The sequence below is a fragment of the Limanda limanda genome, chromosome 7 (genome assembly GCF_963576545.1).
Source record: "Limanda limanda chromosome 7, fLimLim1.1, whole genome shotgun sequence".
Lineage (NCBI taxonomy): Eukaryota > Metazoa > Chordata > Actinopteri > Pleuronectiformes > Pleuronectidae > Limanda > Limanda limanda.
This window is the reverse complement of record NC_083642.1, coordinates 22,078,066-22,105,944: the sequence shown is the minus strand read 5'-3', so window position 1 is coordinate 22,105,944 and position 27,879 is coordinate 22,078,066. Positions and strand designations below refer to the sequence as shown.

The window sequence follows — 27,879 nt, the reverse complement described above, 5'->3', positions numbered from 1 at the left end:
AAAATGTTAAATAGATACCTGTTCAGAATGAGCATGACCTTTTCCAAACAAACACATTTTAATGAATTAAAAGTTTGGAAGAATTCAACCTTAAATCAAAATACATCTTAATATTTGGATAGCTTGATTCCTCATATTAAAACACACCACTTTCTTTAGGGTTTGCTGGTATATTCACTGGATTCTTGCTCAGTGAGACTATTACCATATTAAATCTTAAGTGGACTGAATGGTTAAAGTAAATTTAAGGAAAAATCCCTCCCAAAAATCAAACTGTATCCTAGTGCTTGGATAACTTCGCCATATTCAAACAAAATAAACAAATCAATTTATAGGTTTGTTGATATTTCAGACAGCCTGATCAATCAGAGCTTTCCACATGGTCAGATACCAGGAGGAATGTGTGAGAACATGTTTGTTGAGGCGACCTTCTCCCTGGAAACCCCGAACCTACTTCACGCCACACATTTTCTTTGATATATTTCAAGAACAGGTTTTATTGATGACGCACCCAAACATCTATACTGTAGCTTCAGTGGTTAAGATTCTCTTATTTACATAGTTCTTCCACAAAGTCATACAAATACTCAATAGGTTTCATGTCAAAGGATATATATAATACATTAAACAGAACACAGGGTTTCAATTTTTCATAACGCAATTGTCACAACAAATCTACAAATGAAATGGATGATAGAAAAGAAAAAAGACAAATCGTTAACTACTGCAAAACAAGTCATACTTCAAAATCTGTACAGGCGAGTCAAGTGTCTAAGGAGGGAATTCAGCTCCTCTATGTTTTTGTCCTTAAGAGTTCTGATGAAGGCAGACTTCATGTGTAGTTGATATTTCTTTCAAAGGCAAGGATCAGATAAACCAAGCGGCTTATACAGCGAATCGTCCTTTTTGTTTGCTGCATCAAACAATGGAAAAGTGGGAGGACACAAGGAAGACAGTTTTTCACCTCTCTTGTTTTTGAATTGGTTGGTTCTCACTTGATGTGCAACACTTTCTCATCAGTTTTTAATCGCTTGCGTCTGGGCTGTATGAAGTCCTCATCATCGTCGTCTGTGTCATTGTCCTCCTTCTCCTTCTCCTTCTCCTTCTCCTTTTCCTTTTCCTTTTCCTTTTCCTTCTCTACCTCCATCTCCTTCTCTTTCTCTTTCTCCGCTTCCTTTTCCTTTTCATCTTGGGGATCTGGCTCGGGCACTTCTGGGAAGTTCTCCCCCGGAAACATCTCTTGCAGCTTCTCCTCGAAGTACAGAGCCACCGCCTTCCCGGAGATCGCCATCTCTGATCCCACCTGCCAGATGAGGAGGAGAAGGGAGAGCAATATGGAGGGAGCGGGTGTGAGAGCACGATACAGTGGGAGGAGGAAGGAAAGGGGGGGAAGCAGGGAGGACAAACAGGACAATGAGGAGATAAATTAGATGTGGTTAAGACTCCTGGCAGCAGGGTGGCCGCGGCTCAACCTGGTTGTACAGAGCAGAGATGTCCTGCCTCCCTGTCCCACTGTGGTTCCAGGAAGCATTTACACAGTTCACAGTTAAGTGGCAAAATTTCAGCCAAGCTAATTTACGATACTGAGAACAAATTTCAGGTTTCAGGGAAGAACTGAATTAAGTGCAAAGCTTTAATGCTACTCAGATTATTTGAATACCACTGACATTAAAACACTCCTGTGAAGAAAAACCTAGAAGCCCAGCCAACTCCCACTGACTTCCCTAGTTTATAGAAAGCAATTAACTAAAAACTCTGAATTTAAACAGATTTTCTGTTGTCAGATTAACTTGGTGATCTCCTTTCAACACCCACCACCTTCCCTATAAGGGGATGACCCATCTTAACTCTACTGGCACTAAATGATTTCAAAGCCAATTTCCTAGAATCAAGATTAAAACCAGCCGGAAACCAGCCCCAAACCCAGGAGTTCACTCATATGAAGATAAACTCTTGAAAAACATGTTACATCAAAACAAAGTCTACACTGAGGCCACTGTGCAGCTGTTTGCTTATGACTCTCTGAACTTAAATGAACAAAATACTGTGAGGGGTTGTAAAAATAGAATCCTGTATCTCAAATAATTTACTAAATCAATTTATTTCCAAATCACAAGATCTCGATTCAATTTCCAATTTGATTCAATATTGATTTGCTTCGGGATATTTGAGTTACAATACAATTTTGCTTGGATATGAAAGACATTTGCAGAAAACTTGTGACCAAGTGCTCTTTTATACCTGGTGTATTATTAATAGTATCATGGATTTAATCAGGAACTGAGCAAAAAGCCATAACATTAATGTACGGTTTATCTAAATTGATCAACTAGTGACAAAAATATCAATATCTGGATCTATGAATTGATAATGGATCCTTCAATTGAATGAAGAAGACAAAACTACCCTGAAGATTTTACTCGATAGGAAAGTTGTTTACGCTTTTCTCCCGAGTGTCTTCAGCAAGATAGACAACATCGTTGAGCTATTTGAAATGATGTAACTTTTCCCGCAGATGTGATCACTTCAACATGAACAGACAAAAAAGTAGTACTATGTTATATTTACTATGTATAAAGCTTGCTGTGACATTACTTGAACAAGTCTTGAGTAATATGAAAAAATATGTTTGTTATAATAGTAAAGAAATGAGAGCTCAACAGACTGCATCTGTAAGAGTGGCAGGGAGTTGGGGTATAGTGCTTCCGTCTTGTCGCAGTTTCAATCTTTGATACAGAATTGATAAATCCCTAATAGCTCATGTGATCCCTCCCTCACAATGAATCTGATACATTTTCTGCTAAAGTAAATTTAACCAAATGAGACATTAAGATGGAGACATTTAAGGCTATTCCAGAATCTCTAAACCCCCTGTAATCTGTCAAATCCATATTTGGAGCCAGTTTTGTAAATATATTTTTTCAGTTTGAAACTGTTTGAGTGCCCAAATCTGATGCTCATGGATTCTGTAATCTCTCTAGGATGAAGAGTAAAATGCTTCTTGGAGCCTCAGTGGGACGAGACAATGCATCTGTGCTCTATTTGAAACGGCTTACCTGGTTATTAATCTGTTTCTCCTCATCATAAACCTGGATTATTCGAGACATCTAAAAAAGGGCAATGACATTACAACAAAGACAGTGAAGCAGCAGGGGGAAGAAAAGAGTTCACAGCACAGGCAGGTTATTTGATAAGACCAGAAATCTGCTACAGCCTACTGTGCTCGGGCCTACGATGTGTGAATCACAAAGTCGTTACTGCACAAGTTAACAGCGAGTAAAGGTCCATACAGTCCTGCAGGCTGAGGGACACTAAAGGCTCAAATGTAATAATATCAGGTCATCAAGAGTTTATTAGACTATCATTATTCTGCAGTACATTTACTACAGCACCATCTATATGATGGTTCATTTAGTGCACTTTCTGGAACGGACTAATTCCCTGTTTTACCACAAGTCACTCTTTCAAGCTTATTATTTGATATTATGGATTAAGAATGTTATCTTTACCAGTGATATAATAAACAGAATTTATCATGGATTATTTATTCATATTGGAGATTATACAATCTGCCTCTGCTTTTTGAGCTCTTCTACAACACTCTACATCCTTACTTCTTCACCCTTAGAAAAAAATCCTTATATGTATAATGCGTACAATTTAGTGCCACCTAGTGGTAAGAATTCAGATTGCAACCAACTGAACACCCCTTCCCTCACCCTGTCTTTCCATGTGTGTATGTAAAAAGGTGAAAGGGCCTCTCTAGAAACAGTATCTGGTTTGTCCTGTCGGGCCTACTGTAGAAACATGGCAGTGGATTGGGCGGACTCAGATGAAGGAGGAATCACTCTCGATATAGATATGAAGGGCTCATTCTTAGGTTACACTACTCTACGGTTTATATATATATATATATGATAATGCCACGTTTTGTTATAGATTAAATAATTATTTAATCCTACAAATTTTGCATTATGTGACAAGAATGAATTCAAAGAGCTTAAATCAATCTTAAAAGTCTGGACATGTGTTTCCATGGGCTGGGCTCTAAATTACTACCTAAAACTACTACTACTACTCCGCCAGTCATGACTAACTACTTACTTTGAAGTTCATGTAATCTAATCACATTACAATGACAATGTGCAGCTGAATAGTCTTTCACTATATTGTTAACTCATGCATCAATTGATACATCTAACATTACTAGAATCCCTGTCAAGTTGAGACCCTACTTGCTGTTAATTTGGTTTGCATAACAACAACATATGTAGAGTGAGGGGATCCTTTGAAGCTCTGTTCCTTTACGATAACTATCAGCCGAAAGAAGTCACTGGGTCTTTAAGACTGTAAATCTCCTTGATAAAAAATAGCAGCTCCCCCATGTGGTTTTCAAGTATGATACATGTGCATACACAGTGAACATGTGTGTGGGTACATGGTTTCATAAGCACTTTAACTGATACCCACACAGCCAACACCCCATTGTGAAGAGTCAACAAAAATAACACAACTTCAAAATTAGTGACAACAGCCATCCATTAAAAACAAACTTGTGATATATCACAGTGATGCTGACAGTGTTAACAGGGTTCAGACAGTGTTCCTGGAGCCAGTGTAAGAAAACATCCTCCAACAGCCAGTGTTAATAAAAGTTAAAGCACAATGCAGGCTGAATGCACAACTTCCCAGTTCCCTTTTTCAATCTTCACATTAAGGTTAGACTAATGTATTGGACAACTTTGACTTTACGGAGAATATACATAATACCTAACAGTAATGTGTTTTCGTCAATGAATTATCAACTAAAGAGCTTATGTATAAGTCTTTTTGTTCTTGAATAAGATAATGGTCAAAGTATTCAGTCTATATGTTTGAATATGCTGTACGCTGTTTAAAATTCAACCCATACCAATCTAACCATTGACAACATGCACAGACACAAGCAGATGTCATTCCCCAAAGCAGGCGAAACACTCATGCTGCTCACCTCATTGTAATTTGCACAGTTGTTGAAGATAAGGCGCATATCGGACACAAACTCCAGAATGGAATTGTAGTACTCGGAGCTTCGTAACTGCAGCTTCTTCTTCGCCTTCTTCAGGTCCATGGGATGCTTGATAATCTTGTAGTAATTGGGCACCTACATGAAACAAAAGTGGATTAGAAAACAACTTCCACCATTTCAGAGGATTGTGAAAAAGTTTCTATTTGCTGTGAACATGAGAGGTGGAAGGAAGTGGAGCTTGTAGTTTGTGTAAAACAACAGAGAAAGCATGGATCAGCTCTAAAGTAAAACCTGGAAAATAGAAGATCTTTTTGGTCCCTATCAGGACACCACATGTGGTGGTATGCATTACTCACTGGTTGTAAAAAGGATAAATAGCAATTAAATCTGGCTGAGGCTCTAGTGTTGACAGGTCTCGCAAGACAGTTGGTAACTGGTTTGATCAGTTACAGTCCCTTAAAAAACATCGTCCACAACAACAATACACCCAGATTAATTAAGTCCATCCGTCAGAACTTATTTTATAAAGGGTACAGCATCATGATGTGTAACTGAGCTGTAGGTTGGCACACATCTTCATTCTGAGATACAGAGGCCTGACCAGAGAAGTAAGTGACGAAAAAAATCTAGTTTTAATACTGGGTAGTGGATGTTTGGGTTTTAACATGAAATTAATTTAAAACTCAGGCTACTTTCATATCCATAATGAGCTTATAGCCACACATTGGTACAGCCTTTGAGAGTGGCTCACATAAACCACACATTAAAACGATATTAAATATCCCAAAAGGTTAAATAGTTATGAACCACTCCAAAATGTATAATAACTTGTTATTGTGCAACCATGAGTTCAACTGATAGTGTTGTCAAGAACTTATCTGCTGAGAGGAAGCTCTTTAAGTTTGGGAGCTTTGGAGATCCTGGTAATATTACAACAGTTTCTAACATCAGCAGAGTGAGGTGGCCCTGGAAGAGTCACTTGATCACTTAAGATGATTTCTCTTTGGTATTTCTGCCCTTCTTTGGTAGCTTGATATTTGTGGCATAAAGATGAGGGGAGAGTAAAAAAAAATAGCCCCCAGGTGTAACTGAAGAGGAAATGGTGCAGCCACATGGCGTGTTCCCCCCACAACACAAAGTCCTTTGAAAACTCATTAACGTGATCGTGGTTGACAGCTCACTAATTTGTCAACGTGCAGGCTTTTATGAAGTCATTTTCACTGGTATTGCGTTTCATTAAAAGCATGTCTCGGGGATGTTATGAGCTCATAAAATAAAACTAGGCTACCGAGAGCTAACTAATAAATTATTAATCACATAGAAAATTACACATTATGCAATACACTAAATTAAACAATATCAGCGCATAGAATGCAATTGAGGTACTTTCAGGTTTGTGTATTTCACATTTTTTTCTGGTTTGCAAAATGTATTAACTATAATAAAACTAATTTCCAAAAAAGTTGTCTAAAATAAGTTTAATTTCTTACCTGCACCAATAAGATTACGTTTTCTTCAGTGTTTGTTTGTTTGTCTGTTACTTAGCAGCATTACACAAACACTCTTGGACGGGGTACGAGTACCATTCTAGTTTTTGGTTTGAGAAGCCAGATGGCAACCACCAAACATGTCTTTTCATACAATCAGGAATGAGAAAGTGGAATGATGGTCAGTCAACTGATAGGAAGACAGGCTGAACTGTGCACCTGTGTGTGTGTGTTTGTGTGTGTATGTGTGTGTTTGTGTGGTGATGAGTCACTTACAGAGCTAGGAACAGGTTCCCTAAAGCCAACGCTGAGCTCATGACAGAAGATGTACAGCAGGAGGCGCTCACATCTCTGCACAGAGAGGAAGAGAGAGAATTAGCGGCTCCGTACATATCACAATGAGGTTCTCTGAGGAAATGGTGGATGTACTGACCCTTTGGTCCTGGGGATTCAGGTTCTGCTCGCCTTGAATTTTCTTGCTGTCATCACAGTAGTCAATCTCGGGGCTCGATAGGCTCCGGCAAAAAGTGCAGAGGAAGTCGCCCCTGAGACACAAAAATCACATCAAGAACATTTTGTCACAATCACATTTTCTCTAACCTTTAATATGCTGTGTCAACCATGGGCAGCCAAGGCTAAATGTTTCGAGAACATTCAGAATAAAAGAGTGTGTTGTCTAGACCCCGAATCCCAAATTAATTTTAAAAATGCAATTTGTTGGATGTCACAAGTTTGACATCATCATGGACTTCAATGAAATCACAGTGACATCACCGGTGATATAGAATCCAATATGCCCATCAGGAAATGTTTTGTTACAATGCCACACACCTTTGGGAATAATGTTGAACAGGCACTGAAGAAGAACTGCACTGCGAGCTGTTCTCCAAAGGAGGCATCAACTTTGTTTATTTTTTAAGACATGTTCTGGTTTTACTCTTGCTCCTGTCTTTCGGTTTCTCTTTTTAAATTTTGCCCTGATGTTTTTTTGAATTTGTGTCTTGCAGTGCGTGTCCCCACATGATACCGTTCCCAAGTCAGGTCATCGCAATGTGTGTGAGTTTTATGAGAGTTCCACAGCCAGACTTTACTAGCTTCAGAAAAAAAAAAAGCTGCTGGGAGAGCACTTACTTTGGGAAGATTTTTATGGTGGGTACATGGCATTTCATGTGAAACACTTTGGGACAGTGGTCGCAGCACAGCAGGTCACCACCGTTGATACAAACAGCACACCAGTCTTCATTGGGATCATCCTCTTTCCCAGCAGGATTGCCTGTTCCAGTAGACGCTGTGCTCTCCTTGCTATCCGTTATCTTGGCTCCATTTCCATTAGTGAGCGGAAGGCCTGCCTTGCTGTTGTTCTCAGGGAATGAGGTAGTGGAGGTCATAGTGTAAGTGGAAGAGGATGATGTGGCTGCATAGGAGCCATTCGTTTCAGAGCAAGGTTTCTCAGACTGGGGTTCTGTTTTGATGAGGTCCTCCAGCGACTTGAAGGTCTCTTGGACTGCGAGTCCTAATGGAGGGAGGGGGCTGTCCTCAGGACTGCTCATCTGGGGAAAACACACAAAAATATGAACTACTTTTAACTTGGTGTGATAATCTTTCCATTGTATTCTTATTTTCACATATTTTACTTAGTAAAAAGTCGAACTGAATGCAGTCAAATGTAAAATGAAGACATAGGAGCCAAACACTGACTTTGATATGTATTTAAAGATCTACTGTTATTATGCATTTACCACCATTCAAGGCATGTCACCGTGTTACAAGGTTTAACATTTTGATCTGACCATCAGCACCATGAAGTACAGGTAACCAGCTGCAGGCAGATGATGACATCTTTCCAGTTTTTATCTACTGGATGAAGAATAGTGTTCCTACCATGCAGGCGCTCCTCCCGCCCTCTTTGCTGCGCTCTGTTTTCAGAGAAGAAGATGGACAAGTGTAGCTTTCTTCGGTACCCGGCTCCTGCTTCACCCTCACCTGGTCGGCGGCAGCTCCGGTGCCTGGCCCTGCCCTCCCTGCAGAGCTACAGCTTAAATAGACGCAAAAACAAATAATGGAGAAAATCATCAATCATTAAATTAACATTAAACCAATGAACTGCTTATCATGATTTAGTTCAGTTAGACAGCAGTGACTCCAGTCCCTATCAAGCACAGGGCAAACATCTCTACTGTAAGCCTAAAGATTTTGACTAATGCGTAAGTGGACTCTGCTGTGTTAATATTTACTAAAAGTTTAAACAGGGAGTTTTGCTTCCATCTTATATTCTTACCTGCCTCGGCTCCCTGTGCTGGATGTGCTTGAAGGTCGTGCTGGTGTGTGGGCATTGGACAGACCTGCAAACCGAGATGAGACAGGAAACAGATGATACAGCAGCAGTAATCACTTCCAATTGATCCCCATCACGACAGAGGATAGTCTGAAAAAACCCCGTCATAACATCACTGATGATGTCACCCCATCACCAAAGGGTTTCATAATAAACGGGGGTTAGGGTCAGGTTCTCGAAAACCGCTCATCCAAAGCATTTCACAGTAAACACTACACTTCCTGGCTTCCACAAAATACACCCACCAAGTTTGAAATTGATCATAGGAGCGGTTGACTGACAGAAAGAAAGACAAAGAGACGTTAAGAAAGAAAACTAGAAATGTTCTAATTTATTAGTAGAGTGACAGTATTTTACAGTCAGAGCCATCAGCAACGCAGAGCACTGAGAGTGACTGAGTGAGACTGAGAATGCTGTGTGACATGGCTACATAAAGCCTGTGATGTTATCAAGAATCTGATTAGGACACCTTTAGCAAGCAGAAAATGATAGAACATTTTTAGATGAGAATATGAGTGTACCTGAAGATCCAGGAGAGTGTGTAGACAGTACAGGTGAGGGATTCATGTCTACTGAGCCCAGCTGGTGCTGTGTGCTGGCTGTGATGTAGCGAGACAGGAGGTTTCCGAGGTTGCTAGAACCGGCATCCTCTAGCTAATAGAGCCGGAGAAGAAAAGTAATGGGAAAATATCAGCTGTGACTCAAGGCGATCAAAGGGAATAACAGATTCAATGAAGACTCGATTCTCAGCCAAGGAAAGACAATTGTGGTTGTGTGACGTAAGACTTCTGAGTAGATCTTGTAGAGACTTGTAGATCTTTCCTCATAACTATGGCACATTTTAGACATTTCTATAAAATCCCTGTTTCCTTTTCATTCACGTTCAGTTATTCATTATAACACCAGCCTTTTTAATTTTGGCAGATATTTTGACATGACGCAGTAAGAATAGCACAGGTGTAAATATCAAACAAATACATGCAGGCTGAATTACATTTTAGGGTCCTGGTATTTCACTTGCTGGTTCACTGTCACAGTTACGTCACGGTTATGTCTTCTACTTGAACTGAACAGAGCTATGGTTAATATTATCAGTAACACCAGTTTAAGCCATATTGTCTGATGTGAAAAAGGAATGACTATGTAATATTTTGAAGAAATACAGTTAAAGTTTCTAATTTTTTCTAAAATATATTGAGCATTTTAAATGTCTGGCTTTCACTGACATTTAAAGATTGATTTGGCCGATAAAATACTAAAACTGGCAGATGAAGAATTGTGGTTGAAACAAACATGTTAAGAATGTGCGCACCTGAATGGGCGGGATCTCAGGTAGGCAGGGCAGGTTCTCAGGATTTGTAACGGAGGGAATGAGCTCGATGGGGCCTATGACGGGACTGGCAGGCCCTCGGTGAGCATGGGCACCAGCCATACTGGCACTGGTTGGACTTGTGGGGTTGGCATTATGGAGGGACGCCACCGGGAAAGATCCTGCGTGGCCTGGGTTGGAATGCTGCACAGAAAAGGGGAGTGAGGGATGGAGGAAGAAACGGGGGAGGGAAGGATAAAGACAGAAGAGAAGAAAGAAAAAGAAAGGGTATAAAAGAACAGAGGACAGGAAACAATGAGGTTGGTCACTCGCTCAATTGAAAAACTAAAAACACTTTGTTGTGAAAAACAACATTTTTGCATGATCATGCATTTGGGTGACAACACATGCTGCACAAGACACAACAATGACAAGGTAGGAAAAAAGGTGCCAAACCCCTGATTGTAGTAAGAAACGAAACCTTGGGTGGCTCATCTCAGATTCTATAGACATCTGGACACAAAGAAAAAGGGGCTGGATATCTGGAGTTTCTCTATCCTAGTCTTGTATGCAGGCAATGAATGTACATGTTAATATTGTACACAATAATTGACTTGAGAAAAAATAACCAGATGTACTGTATGTCTAGCTATGTTGGTGAGGCAGTGTTAAGCTAAACCAAGGAAACCGTAAACAAATGAGCATCTGTTCTGACTGAGAAAAGTAAAAACAGGTCTGTTAAGGTTAAACACCGTTGTAATAGTTTGCTCACTTGCATTTTGTTTATGGAAGTTCAGATAAGCTAAACTGCCATTTGTAAATTTGAAATTAAAAAAAAATTGAATATGGAAACATATCAATTGACTCATGGTCCAAAACATATTACAATCCTGCCATAAATATATATAAATATTAATCAAATTAAGAATGCATTTACTCTTTCAACTGATGTACATTATTCTACCTAATCCTGAAAATTATCAAACAAACTGGACCAAAGCATTTACATTTAAATCAAGTTAAAGTTGAAGCTCAGAGAATAAAGACAGCACTGATTACAATTGACCCAGAAGGAGTGATCACATCAAGGGCAAATACTTCTAACAATATTTTGTCATCCAGCAGAATGTAAAATTAAAACAGAACAATGCTAATGTTTTCTTTTTTGTAGACAGGCTAATTCTGGAAAGATTAGCACATATTTGTAGTTGTGTTTTTTACTATTAAGTGAGTCAAAGTCTAACTTTCACTCTAGTGTCTCTACCAGCCTCAGAGATATGTTTTGAGCAGTTAAAATCCTCCACTATCCTTAGATGAAAATGAGTTGAAACTTGCTATAAAACCCTTCTAGGCCGAGGGAGCATCCAACCCTTTCACATTGTTGCAGTTTTTTTTTAAAATTGTCATTATTGTCATAAAAAAAGCGATAAACCATGAGTAATTTCCAGTGGTGGAAAGGGACAATAACTGGCAGAAATTAACCTATCAAGAAAGCTTACAGGCCTTTGATCAAAGTCGACACAAAGACATGAAAAGGTCAATTCCACTCTCAACCATTTCATTGGTTATTTTTGTATTTGTATATGATGCTCATACAAATAACTTTCACGATAATTCAGTGCTTTGATTGTAATACTGGCACCTCTGACCTAAGTACTATGAAAAGTCAGAATCAGCACCAACCTTTTTAAGAACATACATCTTCTCATTTCACATACAGTCCTCTATATTACTCTATTTTCACTTCAATGTAAAAAATAAAGTCTTAAATTAAAAATGTACTGGTTAGTGCTCTCTGTTGGGTCTATTTTTGGCCTCAACATTATATTTGGCATTCCTATATTCCTGTCTGTAACACTTTAACTGCTATCACACTTGAAATTACATTTTGGGTTTAACAACCTTTTAACAAATCAACGCAGTTTTAGTTAATCCAACAGTTGCAGCATTGAATGTGTTACAAACACACAAAGGCATTCCTAATAAACCAGTCACAATATGCTATAAAAGACCAAAGTGACATAATTTCCACATTGTGAGATCAGGGTGATTGTACTGACCTGTCGCTGTAGCTGAGGCTGCATCATGGGGGGATACTGCTGTCCGTTGAGTCTCGGCTGGGCTGTGGGCATTCGGCCCTGGGGTGGACCCGGTAGACGCATGTGGTGGGAGGAAGGGTACATTGGGGAACCTGGTCCACCGTTCATTCCCCCGGGCCCTCTTGGTAGCTGCTGCATACTAATGAGCCTTGGAGGCTGTTAAAAAATCATACATACAAACAGTTGGTAAATATCGAAAGGTGTGATACAAACATGGGAACAAAATATATAATTGTTTTTTCAAAGACTTGGATTAAGTCTATCACCAAATCATCTCACTGCTCCTTTATTAAAAATTGTAATCTTGTACAAGGTCATTTCCATGTCAAACCATCACACTTATGCACCATAGGACTCACTAATCACAAGGAATAATTCTTAACTAGCTCCAGAGCATTTACACAGACCAAGCAAATAACCCATTCCAAACAAGCAGGTTTACGATGGGTACTGCACTATTTATAATAATACTACTAATAATATTAACCAAAGCAATAATTTTCATAATAATAGTCAGTAGGATTAAGACTAATATTAAGGTAAGCTTCAATAAGCCTTAGTCACAGCAGACATTTTGAATGTCATGACGGTAGGAAAAGCACAGATGAAAATAATGAAATTAATTACTGGGACCCATTATTATTATCAGTAAGCCCTGTGCTTTCCCCACTATGACATGTCAATATGGCCTATCACCTGTGTTATCGATTGGAATACAGATCATCACTTTCTTTCTCGGTTCGTACCTGCTGCTGAGCCATGGGTGGACCGGCCTGTCTGGGGTGCTGCTGGGACATTTGGGAGGCAATGCGCATCTGTTGTTGGATCTGCTGTTGGTGCTGCTGCTGCTGCTGCTGTTGTTGATGTTGTTGTTGATGCTGTTGTTGATGCTGTTGCTGTTGCTGCTGCTGCTGTTGTTGCGCTTGATGCTGTTGGTGGTGCTGGTGGTGCTGCTTCTGCTGTGCATAGGCTGCCTGCTGCATGTGCTGCAACCGGAGCTGGGCCAGGTTGATCTGTCCTGGGTGTTTGGTGGGATGACTGTGGCCTGGTGAAATAGGCGGTGCTCCTACCAACACATTGGGCGGTTGCGCTGATGGAGGCGGTTTCTCAATGACCAAATTACCTAAAGTTAAAAGAAGACCAGGTATGAAATATTCCTTTTGCTTTCGGTCTGTCCCGCAGCTTCTAGTTTTATCACTAGTTGCTATTTTGTGGAGAAGAACGTTGCTAAAGGGGTCTGAAAAGCAAATGTGTCTGTAATCGATATTCAGTGATGGACATTTGTATTTCTTGAGTCAGTCTCCTGGTTGCAATCTCACCTAGATTCACCACATTTTTGGCCCAGAAGGTGGGGTCACAGAAGAAGCGCACAACTCCATTGGCCTGTGGTGCTGGCTCCAGTCGAGCTTTGAAGAGCTGTCGAAGCTGGAACAGTATCTACATACACACAAAAACATATAAATGTTCTTAGGTTAGTATGCCTGGCTACATCAGGGCAACAAAAAAAACATTTGTCAACTTGCCCTTTAAAAAAACATTACAATCCAAAAATAAAGTTATCTCAGTTATCTAATTTGCTGCCTGCCTTGTGGTAAGTAGTTGAATACACGTGGCAGAAGCTTCCCTTGTTTGCGCCAATGTCCACATAATGTGGGGGGAAAAGCTGGTTTTGCAACTATTCTAATAAATCTCAAAAAGGTTGGGCCAGCAGAATACTCCAAACTAAATGCTGTGTGCTTTGCTGCTAGACGCAAACTTACAAGGCAGAATAATACCATCCACCACGCCACATCTCACAGATAGGTCGCATGCAGTTAAAACTCCAGTCACTTCTTATAAAATATTCAAATAAAATAATAAAACACATACAATAAAATTTGTAGCCGAACTATCAGCATTCCCACAACCTCCTAAACATTGACCTCAAGGACTTTGAGGATTTTTCAGAATCAAACTGCTACAATTCAAGGATCCAAAGCATCATAGTTTGAAACAGGGATCAAGATTTATTACTTTTACACCACTACGAATTTGAACATCAAGAATTACTTTACAGATGCTAAAAAGGGAGAGACTTGAATGTTTTGTAATGTTACTTTGATGGACTCCTACAAGTTGAAGAGAAACAGCATGAGACCTATTTTCAAACGTTTTGTAAAAAAAGTTTTAAAAGATTCAAACGCTTTTCATTTCAAGCTTTGATTAACCTTTCAAATCCACACATGTTCGAGGAGCCATGGGAACCCTCAACTATGGCCATATTCAGTGCGTCTTTGGTCGCAAACCAATCTTCTTGTATCTCTGATGCAAACGCCGTTTTGTTCTGAGTACACGCAAAGCATCTGGAGCTAATGTAAAACCTACCAGCCTCTTGCTGTAAAGCAGCGCTGTGCTGCTGCCAGTTGTGATCGCCCAATGGCAGAAGTTGAGCACATGGTTGATCTGCTGGGCAAGCTGAGTGGTATCCTTATGCTGACCCATAAGCCTCATAGTGCGCTCTTTGGATACACTCTAGACAAAAAAGGAGAATATTTTTGGTTAGGAGTCTGCTACTGAAAGAACTTTTAACACCAGTGTTAAACAGTTTGATAAAAATGTTGGCATAGGTTAAATACAAGATGAATTAGATAATTTGGGGAATATTCAATGATTCTGATGGGGAGTTTGGGTTTCTACAGAAGTTCATATAGATCCTAGCAAACAATAATAAATTAAAAGGATTACAGCGAATGGGAAGCAAGGGAATCATACAACATTATATGAACTGGTTTCAGAGATTGCAGGTACAAATTTGAAGTAGTTGAAAAGCAGGAGACATTCTAATAATTATGTATCATGGTACTTGTATGTATAGATACATTCAAGAGAATCCAGACACGAGAACTATACAAAACATTTGTCAATTATCTTCTTACAGTGACCTTCTTGGTGAAAATGACTGTCATGAATATTCTCTTACCTCCAGCTGCTGCAGCAAGGACTTGCCCTTCTTGTTGATCTCATTTATAAGAGTAAACACTGCAATTTTGATTTCATGCTCAACCTTCCTGTGTGTCTCATTCAGCTCTTTTAACCTGGATGAAAAAAAACAGAGTGTACTAAGATACAGAAACTGTCTCAGTGAGTTGCAGTGGAGAAAAATGTGGAGATGACAAAGTCGCACCTGCTTTGCACCTGAGAAACAGAGTAATGGACGTAGTTTTTCTTTTCCTGGAGCTTGGCTATACTGGTCTCAATGATGCCTTTCTGGTTCTGGAAAGCTTCCTCGAGGAACTGGTACCTGAGAACAGAAGAGACACTCTAATAGACTTCAACAATATTAAACAAAATGACAAACCATGATTTGACTTATGCTAAACAAAACTTAAAACTAAACACTGTTTCTACAGGCTATTAACAGTTCACAAATTGGACATGAGACCCTTTCAATTGCACTTTTAAATCACACACGCACACAGTTTAAAATAACACCAAATGGCAACACTGATCATCACATACTGATCGATACTTTTGTTAAATGATTAAAATCTTTCTAGCTGTGCACTCTCTGCTCGCGCTCTTTCTTTCGCCTCTCTCTCTTCTCTCACTAACACCCACTCAGCTGATGTCTCTGACCCACTACAGTTTAAACGTAGATTTGCTTGAAATGACGCAACAATATCAACACATAATGGTCAATACTTTTCTTAATTCCGACACTAGCACAAACAAACACCGTCACCGGACACGTGTGAACTCCAACTGGGTAAAAACAACAGATTTTGTGAATTAGGCCATGTATTGAGAGCTGGAGGAGATGGCAGGGCACGCTCTGTTAGACTCGATTTGGTTGGCAGTGTGCAGTGTGAATGATAGAGACACCAAGTGGTGCAGTAAATCACTGACAGAGCTGTTAAAAACGTTAAAAATACATTTTTAACGGTTTAAACATGTATGAAAAGAACCAAAATAAACACAGTTAACAGACTTAGTGGAGCTGTGCAGGGCTCCCTGGGTGTCTGTGCTGGGTGGCGCTGAGGCTGGGCTGTGCGCCCTCTGGCTTTGGCAGTTGAGCTGTCCTGGGTCACGGGGTCCCTGGGTCCATGCCATGGTAGGACTGGGACAATACGAAATTTGACTCCTTCTCAGGCAACCCTTTTCACGCAAAGCACCAGACCTCTAATTTTGTAGGCTAACCCAATTTGTTGATGTAACGGTTTTCAGACTAGTAAACAAGCAGGCAGCACGATACCTCACTGCCCTTTGCCGTCTTTTGAATGAACAATCTAAGGTGGTGAACTTTGTGAAGTAAAAATTAGTCTGTGGAAAGTCTCTGTTATTTTGTTGCTTGAATTAAAGTTTTTCTTCGCTATAGGTTTTGAGTATTAGTCACACAGTACTAATGAGAAATTGAGACATTTTTTTGACCACCTGTTTCAGAAGTGGAGGCTGGCTTGACCACAGTCCTTTTCTGCTGTACAATGCGAGTGTCACTTGACTGACCTGGTCCCTTCTTGGTGAACAGGTTTTCTCTCCCTAATTCTCTCCCTCTCTGCTCCGCCTTTTCTTTTCTTCTGACCACAATCTTCTATTTTGCCGGCGACTTGTTATAATACTTTGAGAAGGGGGAGCATGGCTGCTACACCGGTTTAAGATAGCAGAGATGTAATATCATTCGGCTGCTATGCACGTCGCCTAGAGATAGGTCACGTCCTGCCTGAGGCATTGGAGCTGTGCATTATCTTAATTATATATATAAACCTGCATATACCCGCAGATTGATATACATTTATCTATATCCATATAGATAGATATATCTGTATCTCAATAGTCTTACCCCATGTGATCATAAGCCACACAATTATTAAATAAACTTGCTGACCTTTTATAACCTTTACCAAAGAGATGACTAACGTTACTTGTGTAAAGCTGTTGTAATGATATGTATGGCAGGTTGAAATTTGACGTATGTTTCATGAGCTCAACAGGTGCCTTTGTGGTAGGCAATCAATTCAAATCCTATTGTGTGCTATGGCATACTGTCACCAGAAATGTAAAGTCTATGCTAACTGTAGATAAAGGCTTCATTACCTGTGCTCCTTGTGCTCTTGCAGCTGGCAGTCCCTACACGTTAAAGTGTCACAGGTCTCACAGTAGAGCTTCAATGGCTCCTGCTTGTGAATGGGACAGAAAACAGGTCTCTGTCCTGACGTACAAACAGACTCTGCGAAAACACAATAAACAAAGTTGAGTTTTAAGTAGTTATGACAGTTTCCAACAGACAGGAAAAAAGGATTAAAAAACCCTGGTTATAGCTTCAGGATGCATGGTCTCCCTAGCTGAAGGTACCATCTAAGCAACAAGACTCTGCAGCATAGTTACCATGGCAACAACCTATCAGCACTCCATGCACAGTACTTAAACTACATTTTGTCCTATTCAGGCTTTAGCAGTCTTTTCTACAGTTAATATTGTCCTGCCCTTCACTTTGAAGGTCACCCATCTTACCAGAGGCATCAGCATCCTCCTTTGTGCGAATTTTGTGGTCCTTGGTAATTTTGACCCTCTGGTGGGCCTCCACGCAGGTCTTACAAAGCCATTCTCCACATTCCACACAGAAGCCTATAGTTCCAGCGTTGTCCTCGCAACTTGTACACACCTAGAGAAGATAACATTATTTAATATCTGAAAGAACTCTGGAGTGGGTCACAAGTCTTCTCGCAGTCATCAATCATCAAGAAATGTTGTGTTGATAATGGCACTGTCCTTTGCAGTATATTGGGACAGAATCAAAAAAACATTTTGTTTTTTGACAGTAATATTTTGAGAGATTTCTCTGTAACTGTTCTAAACATGATGTTAGTCTGGGAATATGAGGTTTCACATGCATCATTGCTGAAATGCTTTTATATCATGCAAGATGATTTAAGTGTAAAGTGTCATGGTCAATGGTAACATACAGCTGTGCTGTGCTGTATGCCCTTTCTATAGACCCATTCCCACTGATCAAAAAAAACAACTAACAGCCACTATAATCTGGTTTATGTCTGCCAATGGAATTGATACAAATGGATACAATCAGCATTCATTCGCAGTTCAAATGACTCTGCAGTAGACAGATTTAATTGGTTTTGATCAACAGTGGTGGAAAACGTGACACCTGGGTGAATAAACTACTTTGGCGATACAACGAGATGAGAGAGTGCCTTGTTTGTGAAGTTGAACATTACTCTGGGGGAAAACAGAGACAAATCACCTTAAAACAGGTTCTACCCACATTTTGAAAACCTGCATATACCTGCAGATTTTGGTGTAAAGAAGAAACCATTTGTAGTGGAAAAGTAAGTCTTTGCAGACCTGTCTAAATACTTGTATGACCTGAAACCTTTATGACATTTTTATTATTTATTTACTCTCCAAAGAACTGAATTTCTGTCTGCTTTATCTCCAAAGGAAACATATGTCCTGTGTCTTGAATCCTGTCTGGAGGTGCATTTTGACAAACAGCCTTAGTTCCCCGATATAAGATCTTTGCATTTGACTGTTCTGCATCTTCACTCTGAGATCCTTGTGACTCTCTGGGTTGGTTTCGCCCCTATTAAAATACGCAAAAACAAATTTGGCGTTCCAGCCTCTTGTACTTTCGGATTACCATCGCACCATTCAAACCTCATCTATTAAAGGTTCGGTGCGTAGAATTAGTAACATCTAGTGGTGATGTTGGATATTGAAGCACTTATTTGCAAGGCCATTTAACAAAAACTCGCCTTCGGAGAAAGGCTTGCTAGCCTTTGCTATTTCCAATGCCACCAAAAAACATGCCTTGGTAGATGACTTTTAATCGCAGTTTGTCTGTGAAAAAAATGTTGCTGAGTCTGTAAATTAGCCGCCAACCTCTGAGCTGCAGCCACCCGTTCTTGCGTTGACTGCTTGATAGCGTAGTGAGCATGCTTCGTACCAAAGTGACGGCTGATGTTGTACTCCATGAAAACTGTCACAGTTTTCATGGAGTAGTAAGAAAATTGAGCCCAATTCGCCACATGGGGGTGCTACTAAATTTGACAGGCCACGCCCCTCAAACAGTTTGTCCAATTGACCTACAATTTCACATACAAGCCCAACTCAATGTGTACTTACAAATCCATCATGGTGGACAAAAAATGTCCACCATGATGGATTTTTTCTAATTTGCATAAATTTTAAAACAGTAATGTCAAATCTCCTTTTTGTCTTTTTTCAACCAATCAACACTATATTCAGTATAGAGCATTGTGAGACTGAGATACAAATTTCTATTAAAAATGATCACGATTGGTCAACAATCACAGCAGTTAACAACCATAAACTTTTGCCAAGGGCAGGGCTTAGAGGGAAATTGGCCATAACTCTTTAAATATTTGTCCAATCACCGTGAAACTATTGAAATAGGTTTATCTCGTATGGTAAAACAGGGGTGTTTAAGAATTTCGTGTTTGAACTTAGGGTGCACTTCCTATTCTGCAGCTTCCTCTTATTGAGCAACTTCTTCCTATTGAGCTTGTTCCTCTTAATGAGTTGCTGCTTCCTCCTATTGAGCAAATTAAGGCTCGAACTCGCTCATTGCCGCTTGCGGCTATATTTTTTATTCAATTTCTGTTAATGGATCCCATCACCTAAATCGAACACAATTAACCTTTAAGTTAAAGTTAAGGTCAGGGTTTATTAGTGCCACTAGAAAAAAGCATTTGAAATAAAAATAAAAAAAGCTTCATCCTCTGGATGGAGTAGGTATGCAACTATGCATTTATAATTCAATTCATTTTGTGGATCCTTTGAAGGAAAGGAGCAATCTTCTTATAAACAAGACAAACAAGATCTATGACCGAACAACCACAATGCTTTCTCTATGTTTTAATCTGTTTTAGCCACAGGTTTTTAGGTGGAATTTGTATGTAGGAGCTGTGTCTATCTTTGCCATTGAAACATATCAAGAAAACTGTATTTCTTCACTATCAGAGATGTTCTGATAAAAGGTTTATCAGTTCAAAAGTCTACAAACTTAAACTATTTCAACAAGAAATGGGAGAGTACAAATGTCTGAAGAAGATGACTTGAATAATATGAATAAGAGAGACCACATTTAATGCAGAATAGAATCATTTTCGAACCTATTCAAGACAAATAATAGCTCTCCAGGACAGACCTATTGCTATTGGAGGGATGGTAAAATTGCAATAAAAATGATTGCTATTGAGTTCCAGACAATTTGCCTGAGCATAGACCAAGACAATGACTTGTGAAACAAAATTGACATATTTTTTTAGTATACCCAAGACTGGCTGGATAACATTTTTGAAATACTGAAAAATAATGTGTTTTCTTTAAATTAAACATAAGAAATAGCATTGTGGTATGTAAATCACAGGATCTGGCATCACTCATAAAAGAAAGCCTTCCTGTAATGCTACAGTATTAACCATGTCTACCTACATACTTGGCTTAAAAATATCTAATCAAATAAAACATGGTTGAGGCTAATAGAAAGGTAAGTGTATGATCTTAGTCATGCTATTTATATTTGTTCTGGACTAAATGGATTTGAGGCCTATTTAGACTTATTCTTGTATTGAAGGTAGAAAATGAAACATCAGAAACCAAAGGTCCGGCTGAAGCCACTCCAAAATACTGCGGAGCTAACAAACATTGATGTTTAAACACATATGTACGTTGCCACTGGGTTCACCATTAAGACTTACCTGTGCAGACTTTTCATCAGATGTGCTGGTTGCTTCTGTGGTATCTTTGACAAAGTAGTTTTCAACAATGTCACTCTGTTTGTAGTCCTGGTGGCACACTGTACACCGCATGACATTTACTGAAGACAAAAGAGACAGAACATGAGTCAAACATTGTGCAAAGGAAAATGTAAACAAAGCCAAATAAACCAACACTGTTGAGAAAAAGCACAATACTACAATTTGAAGTCCTCTGACGCCTGAAAAGAAGTGTCCTGTTTCAAATAAGATAATTAATAAAAGGGCCTTGAGCAAGATTTTCAGCTCATTTCCATAATTTCATTTAGGTCAATTCCTTTTGTTATTAAAAATTCGTGGGACACCAGCCGCCTATTCGTGGCGGCTAATTGATTTAGCACTTGTTTCCAGAAGATTCAATCCTGTCATCCCTGGCATTTTTATTAGAATATTAAATCACAGCGCCAAACAACGACGACTGTTTCACTTAATCACTTTAGTTGGGACTTTTTAATGGAATTAGTTGAATTACCGGTGTAATCATACAAGCCGACAAATAATGAGTTTGGTGAATTAAATTTGCCACTTGTTTCCTAAAGTCTTAATATGATGCACAAGATTAAACTTCACATAAATGTTCTGGTAACTCATAAAGCCATTAATTCAAGCCAGCCGGAGGAGGTAAGAACCAGTGTAAGCCGGTTTTAGCCAGTCTACACTGACTCAAGCAGCACACAGCCGGTTTGTGTGAGCTCCAGCTGCTACACACACACCAATCGCACATCTGTCGCTTTTATCCCCCAACCCACAAACACCTACAAAAATGCATCATACAGCTGTCACCACACACACACAACACACACACAATTATAATAACCCAAAAAAACAGAAATCAGAGGTGACGCTCCCAATCGTGTTAATGTGACATTGTTACTCATAATATGAAAACCACAATATCATAAATATGATCAAATATATATTTATATGTACATTTCAAATTAAATGGCAATTTTAGGATAGCAGAATATAAATAATATCTTTGTTCACATTTAATTGTCCTTACAGAATAAAGTGACAAATAATGCTAAAATAAAAAAAGACTTGTATTTTTCAGGTTAACACACATGTCTAACATGTGTGCTGCAGATGAAACATTCTTAAGACACATGTGAGAACTAGTTCAAGTTATTTTAAAACTTATATTTAAGAAGAACGTGTTGCACTACATTGTGCCACCATTTGCTTTAAATGAAAAGTAGAGGAGAGGATTGAATGAATTAACAGTCTGAGAAGGAAACAACAAAGTTATTTCATGTGACGGTTAAGACCTCAACAAACTCAACAGGATTTTACATTTTCATCATTTAACAGCACTCAAACTGATCTATTCTGTGTCACTATCACTGTTTCATATAACATATTATTAGACAGCCTTCCTTTGACCAGGTAGAGCACAGGGCTTGAAACTATACCCTGGCTAAATTGGCTAATTGTGATGACATCATTTGTAATCCTATATGAAAATCAATGATACAAATGTATGTAGTTACTAACTAACTTTTTGGAGGATTTAAGTATTGACGTAAGGTTGGTAGATTTATAAAAAAAAAATTATTAAAAAAACTGAGGAGAGTCATGTGGAAAATATGTTGAGCATTTCATTATTACAAGAACTGAGGGGCACCCTCTACCAACAACTACTAATTTTATTAAAAGGTAAATTAAAAAATCCCCATGAACAGGATCTATTCCAGTTTTACCCCCAAAACTATCAAAGTTATCGAAATACAATTCAGACCATGTGATACTTAATCTCTTCTGAGACCAAAGCTAATGTGGTTCCTGAAAATAGCGTTGAGAGCATGTGTAGTAAAACTTTATATTAAGCTTCGTGACAGGTAATTCAAGGAGGAAAAACTCTACACAAGTAGCTAAAAACTGGAGAAACAAGGGGTAATATTATATTTATATGAGACGTCACCACGAGAGCCCCTTCTTTGAACCTGGAATACGACACAGATTTTTAGACTGATAAACTGCGAGTACTCAGGTCAGTTTTCAAAGGATTTTGTGGTGCAGCCCGCAGTAAAATTATTCTGCTGTTGTGGTTCACATAAACATGAAATTAGTCCAGACACCTTCCAGTATATCATCAGTAGAGCTCTTGCCAGGTATCTGACAATTAGGCTTTCCAAAACTGTACTTACATCATAGCGCCTACTTGGCAGACTGTGTGCTATGTGCATCATTTAAAAACATTGAGCTAGCCATCATATTGGTAAGGCAGGTTTATGTATCTACTTACACAGTGTTAGGAATTATACTGCTTGGCATTCACGAAAAACCGAAGAACTGTAGATCTGGAGTATTACTTTCATATCCCATAGTTATCACTTTTGTTATTAATTTAGCTGTAATGGAATTTGAAGATCAGGATTATATACGTACAAGAAAAGATCCCCTATTAACCAGAAAATCTCTCGAAAATAATTAGGACAGCGACATCCCAGAATTGTATTTTAATAAGAGCCATATACACACATGAACAACATGCTGTTAACATGTTGAAATTTATTATTTTTTATATTTCCATGCGTTTATATTTTATCTTTACATTTCTTTTACTGATGTGTATGTTTATAATATCCTTCTTGTTGTAACACTGCAGATTTTCCCATAGTGAGACAAACTTGCACATTATCTGCGTAACGTACACCAATCATATAATTCCACAACTTAAGTATGCCTCTAATTGTGAAATCTACCCATTTATACATATGCTTACAAACCATTTTCAAATTCATGTCATACTGAATAGTAATGTGAATTTGTCCCTTTTTATGTATAGATACATCTTTATATAGTTATATTTTATTTAGTATACTGCTATTTGGTAACAACAGAGAGTTCTTAACCATTTATGTATATATATAAAATATCATTTTATACTTGTTAATTTTGCATATCACACCTACGTATGTAATTTTAAAAGTCTATTTATGAATATGTCTTTTTCACTATCTCGTTATACCAATGCACAAACGCAGTGTTCATCATTGTGTGATCATCCTATGCCTATAGACTTTACTCAAGCAAGTACATTTTCTCTACAAATAATATTTAAAACAGTAGTGACAGGTGTATAGTATGTACATATTCTCTGCATTTTTGCTTGATTCATTTTGTATTTAGCTTTAATGACTATCTTATTCTCTTATCTACCTCATTCTTACTATCTGCTGCTGTAACAAGAGAATGTCCCCTGCGTGGGCTCCATGAGGTTTATCTTACCGTACCTTATCGTAAAGGATCTACATTTCTTATCTTACGACATTTGGATCCAGTTGGAATACTTAATTACTTTGAGTCTCCATCAATAATTACTTTCTACAACAGTCCAGCTTTTCCGGGGGTTCATAGTATCTTTTCGATATGCAGAGGTGTATTATCAGTTTGACTAGTTTAATGAGCAACCATTCATGTTCATGTCATATAGTTGACAATTTACTGATATATGTTAAAGATAATTACAAGACATATAATACTATATATCCAAGTGTGAGACCCAGATGGACACATTTAGAAGGCAGTGAAAGTCTGTCAATTTAATATTGGCTGCCTATATTGACCATGGCAACTATGATAAATTACACTGTGATGTTTGTTCCAAATGGTTAGACGTATCATTGCTGAGTTTTAACACATTACCAATAAAGGGAGCATGGCCACTTAACACATTTGCTGGTAGTTCTGCATTTGCATTTGATTTAGAACATCTACACATATATATTAAAAATTATGTTTATATTCATATATTCATTCATACATTCATTCATAAGATAGGAATTTGTGCTACTGCAGAACACAAATCATGGAACTGTAATGAATTATTTAGCATGGAAGTTTGAAAGACTGACCATTGAAAATTGTTTTGTTTTTCTACATTTTGCAATGTGTAGAAACTGAGCAGGATAAAGACCATTCAACGTGTTACAAAGAGCGCTCCGAACCCCTGCAGTCCTTTCCCCCATCTAACCTAAGCAGATAGAGCTTGTATAGGGTGTCAAATGTCAAAATTCATTCAAAATGTTTTGTCTTTCCAGAACCAATTCACCATCTGTAATGTGGGCAGGGCTGTGGGCTATCTGCATGTTACCTAAATATTTAGCTTTACATTTGACGAGACATTTACATTTATATTCAACCTGAAGATTTAGATAAACATTTATATGAAGATTTAACACGTTGAAATCTTTGTTTCAACATTAAAGGAATTCTTTAAAACAAAGTTTTGAAGTCCACAATGAAAAAGGTGCAACTAACTGGTTTCTCTTCTCCTTATGTTCAAAGTGCCCAAAAGCGCTGGAAACGGTGAGAGGAGCCTAATTTTGCCCCAATGGTTAAAATCTTTACTTTTCATCACAGATATGCCCAAGGTGCACAAAAGGGCTGGAATATAGATATAACATTTAACTTGTAAACAACATGAATTTCTATCCTACCTGTGAGGAGAATTAGCTACATTTGAAGAAAGTGATCTAAATATTTCAAATGTATCAGAGAAATAATTGTATATTAATATTAACATTTGGGGAAGGAGTGATAAACAGCAGCACCAATGGCGGCTTCCAGGGGAGTGGGGGGGGGGGGGTGCAGACACCTTCCTCTGTGCGGGGCTTCCTTGTCACTAAGCAAGTGTGTTTAGATTCTAATATCAACACCTCCACGTGTCACCAGCTCCCCGAAGCCATCTGTGCAGCCGTTAGAAATGGATCCGTTAGTTACATCTCTGACCCGATCCCACTAATTGATGCAGACTAACATGGGGGGGGGGCAGAGCAGAGTTCCTGCCCACAGGTGGATCCAGCTCTTAAGAACTCACCTATGTGCGTGTCTGTCTGGCCGTGCGGGCCCGGGACCTGCACGCTGATCTGCCGCTCCGGCTGCGGGATGCACTTGAGGCAGAACGAGTGAAGACAAGGCAGAAGTTTGGGTTCGCAGTCCCGGCTCTGGAGACTTTGTTTACACACTGCGCACGTATCCAGCAGATTAATGGGAGTGGGAACCGGCGTAGCCGCTGGAGCGGTGGGAGGGGGGGACATCTCAGCAGCGAGTCCGCCGGAGGAAGCCTCCCCGGCGGGGGGAGCTTCGGCGGCCGAGGGCTCCGCGGTGGAACCGGTCGTCGCCGCCGGACTCGCGGCGTTGCTAGCGCGACCGTTCGCCTCGGCTCCAGCAGCCGCGCCGCTGCTCGCGTCCCCCGCGTCGCTGGTGGGTGTCGGTGCCTCCGTAGCGGTTCCATTGGGCTCCGGTTCCTCGCTGCCCTTCACGTCCGCCTCGATCACTATCACCGCGGTCTCCTCCTTCGTCTCCGGCTGCTCGGGGTCCTGGGCTGAAGGCGCCGAGTCCGAATTACTGGAGGGTTTCATATCCTCCTCGTCTTTGTTGTCCGCCATCTTCCTTCCTCTTTGAACCGCTGCACGTCCTGCGTAACTTCTCGAGCCAGGAGTACGTAGGATTACGTTGTGACGTCAGCTACGGCGTGACTTTGTTTATTTGCTCTGCTTTGATGTTTTTTTTTTATTTTCTCTCCTTCTATGTTTATTTTCTACATTCTTTTTGACATTATATATAAAGTTACTATTTTAAAAATATATATTTAACTGTACTGTCACCATAGCTGGTTATTTTCTGTGCCGAGCCCATATCTGCAATGTTTGTGTCACATGATTTAGCTAAAAGCTAATGTCGGCTAAAATAAGACAGAATTATACGTTCAGTTTGTGTTCACATTACAGAAGTGTTGAGTTGTATCTACTTTTTTTCCCAATTTACTATACCAGAGATGATAAAATACATATTTATATATGTTATAGGATAATTGATCCATGCATGAAGTGTAATATTTAACGAAGAATGAAGATGTGCCATGCAATTCAGCACTGCTCCGATTCAGTCTGTGTAGCCTGGTGGGGGTTTATTGATTGATTTTGAATCAATCAATCAATCAACAAATCGATCAAAGTGTATTTGTATAGCCCATATTCAATGGCTCCACGTTGTAAGGAGGTCCCTGTATGGCAATGTCTTGACAAGTAAAATAACACATTTTTGGACTTCATACAGATGGCAGAGTGTGCTAGAGTACTGATCATCAGCAGGTGTGATGAAAATCTGAAAATACAAGAGGCTGGAACACCAAATTTGTCTCTGTGTATTTTAATAGGGGCAGAAAGGATCAACACAGAGAGAGTCACAGGGATCTCAGAGTGAAGATGGAGAACAGTCAAATGCAAGGATCTTATGTAGGAGAACTAAGGCTGTTTGTCTGAGCCGGTTCAGACTGGTTCTGTAGGCGCAGTTTGAGACATGAATCAAGACATCGAAAACTGATTCACAAATGTTTCCTTTGGAGATAAAGCAGACAGGAATGATGTTCTTTTGGGAGTAAATAAGTAATAATAAGGTCATAAAGGTTTCAGGTCATAAAAGTTCAGATCAATAACAGTTCAGGTAATAAAAGTATTTAGACAAGTTATATATGTATTTAGAAAGGTCATAAAAGTATTTAGACAGGTCTGCAAAAACTGACTTTTCAACTACAAAATAGGTTTCAACCACACTTAGTTTTTTCCGCTACACAGGTTACTGTGTGGTTTGGATGGACATGAAGACAATAATAAAGATGATACTATCGATAGCAGAAGTAAAGAGTGTCTGTCTTTCATTTACGTCAGTTCAGGAAAGAGGATTAAATTAGATAATAACCTCTTAAAGTGAAAAACAACTTGAGCAAGTCGAGATTTATTATACTTCATGCATGAACTGCATGACTTTGAATGCTATATTGGAAAGAATGTCTGGTGAACCATATTGCAAAGTGTCAAGGATAATACAGTTCAACTGCGAAATGAGAGAAGAAATTCATTAAAT

General features: G+C 39.1%; 1 protein-coding gene across 2 annotated transcripts; it reads right to left on the bottom strand.

Moving 5' to 3' along the window:
- Positions 1 to 473: 473 nt before the first annotated feature.
- trim33 (tripartite motif containing 33) lies at positions 474 to 26,407 on the bottom strand. 2 transcript variants are annotated; one of them, XM_061075110.1, is made up of 20 exons: positions 25,832 to 26,407; positions 20,953 to 21,071; positions 17,726 to 17,876; positions 17,309 to 17,441; positions 15,402 to 15,518; positions 15,198 to 15,312; positions 14,603 to 14,749; positions 13,558 to 13,675; positions 12,985 to 13,361; positions 12,200 to 12,394; positions 10,143 to 10,343; positions 9,352 to 9,484; positions 8,774 to 8,837; positions 8,377 to 8,530; positions 7,627 to 8,045; positions 6,929 to 7,040; positions 6,772 to 6,846; positions 4,991 to 5,143; positions 3,057 to 3,107; positions 474 to 1,303 (listed from the first exon to the last, which is right to left on the bottom strand). In XM_061075110.1, exons 1-20 carry the CDS (start codon positions 26,400 to 26,402, stop codon positions 992 to 994), a joined length of 3,717 nt encoding a protein of 1,238 aa, XP_060931093.1. In that variant the 5' UTR covers positions 26,403 to 26,407; the 3' UTR covers positions 474 to 991. The 2 variants fall into 2 exon arrangements, with proteins under 2 accessions (XP_060931093.1, XP_060931094.1); XM_061075111.1 differs by lacking the exon at positions 3,057 to 3,107.
- Positions 26,408 to 27,879: the final 1,472 nt, after the last annotated feature.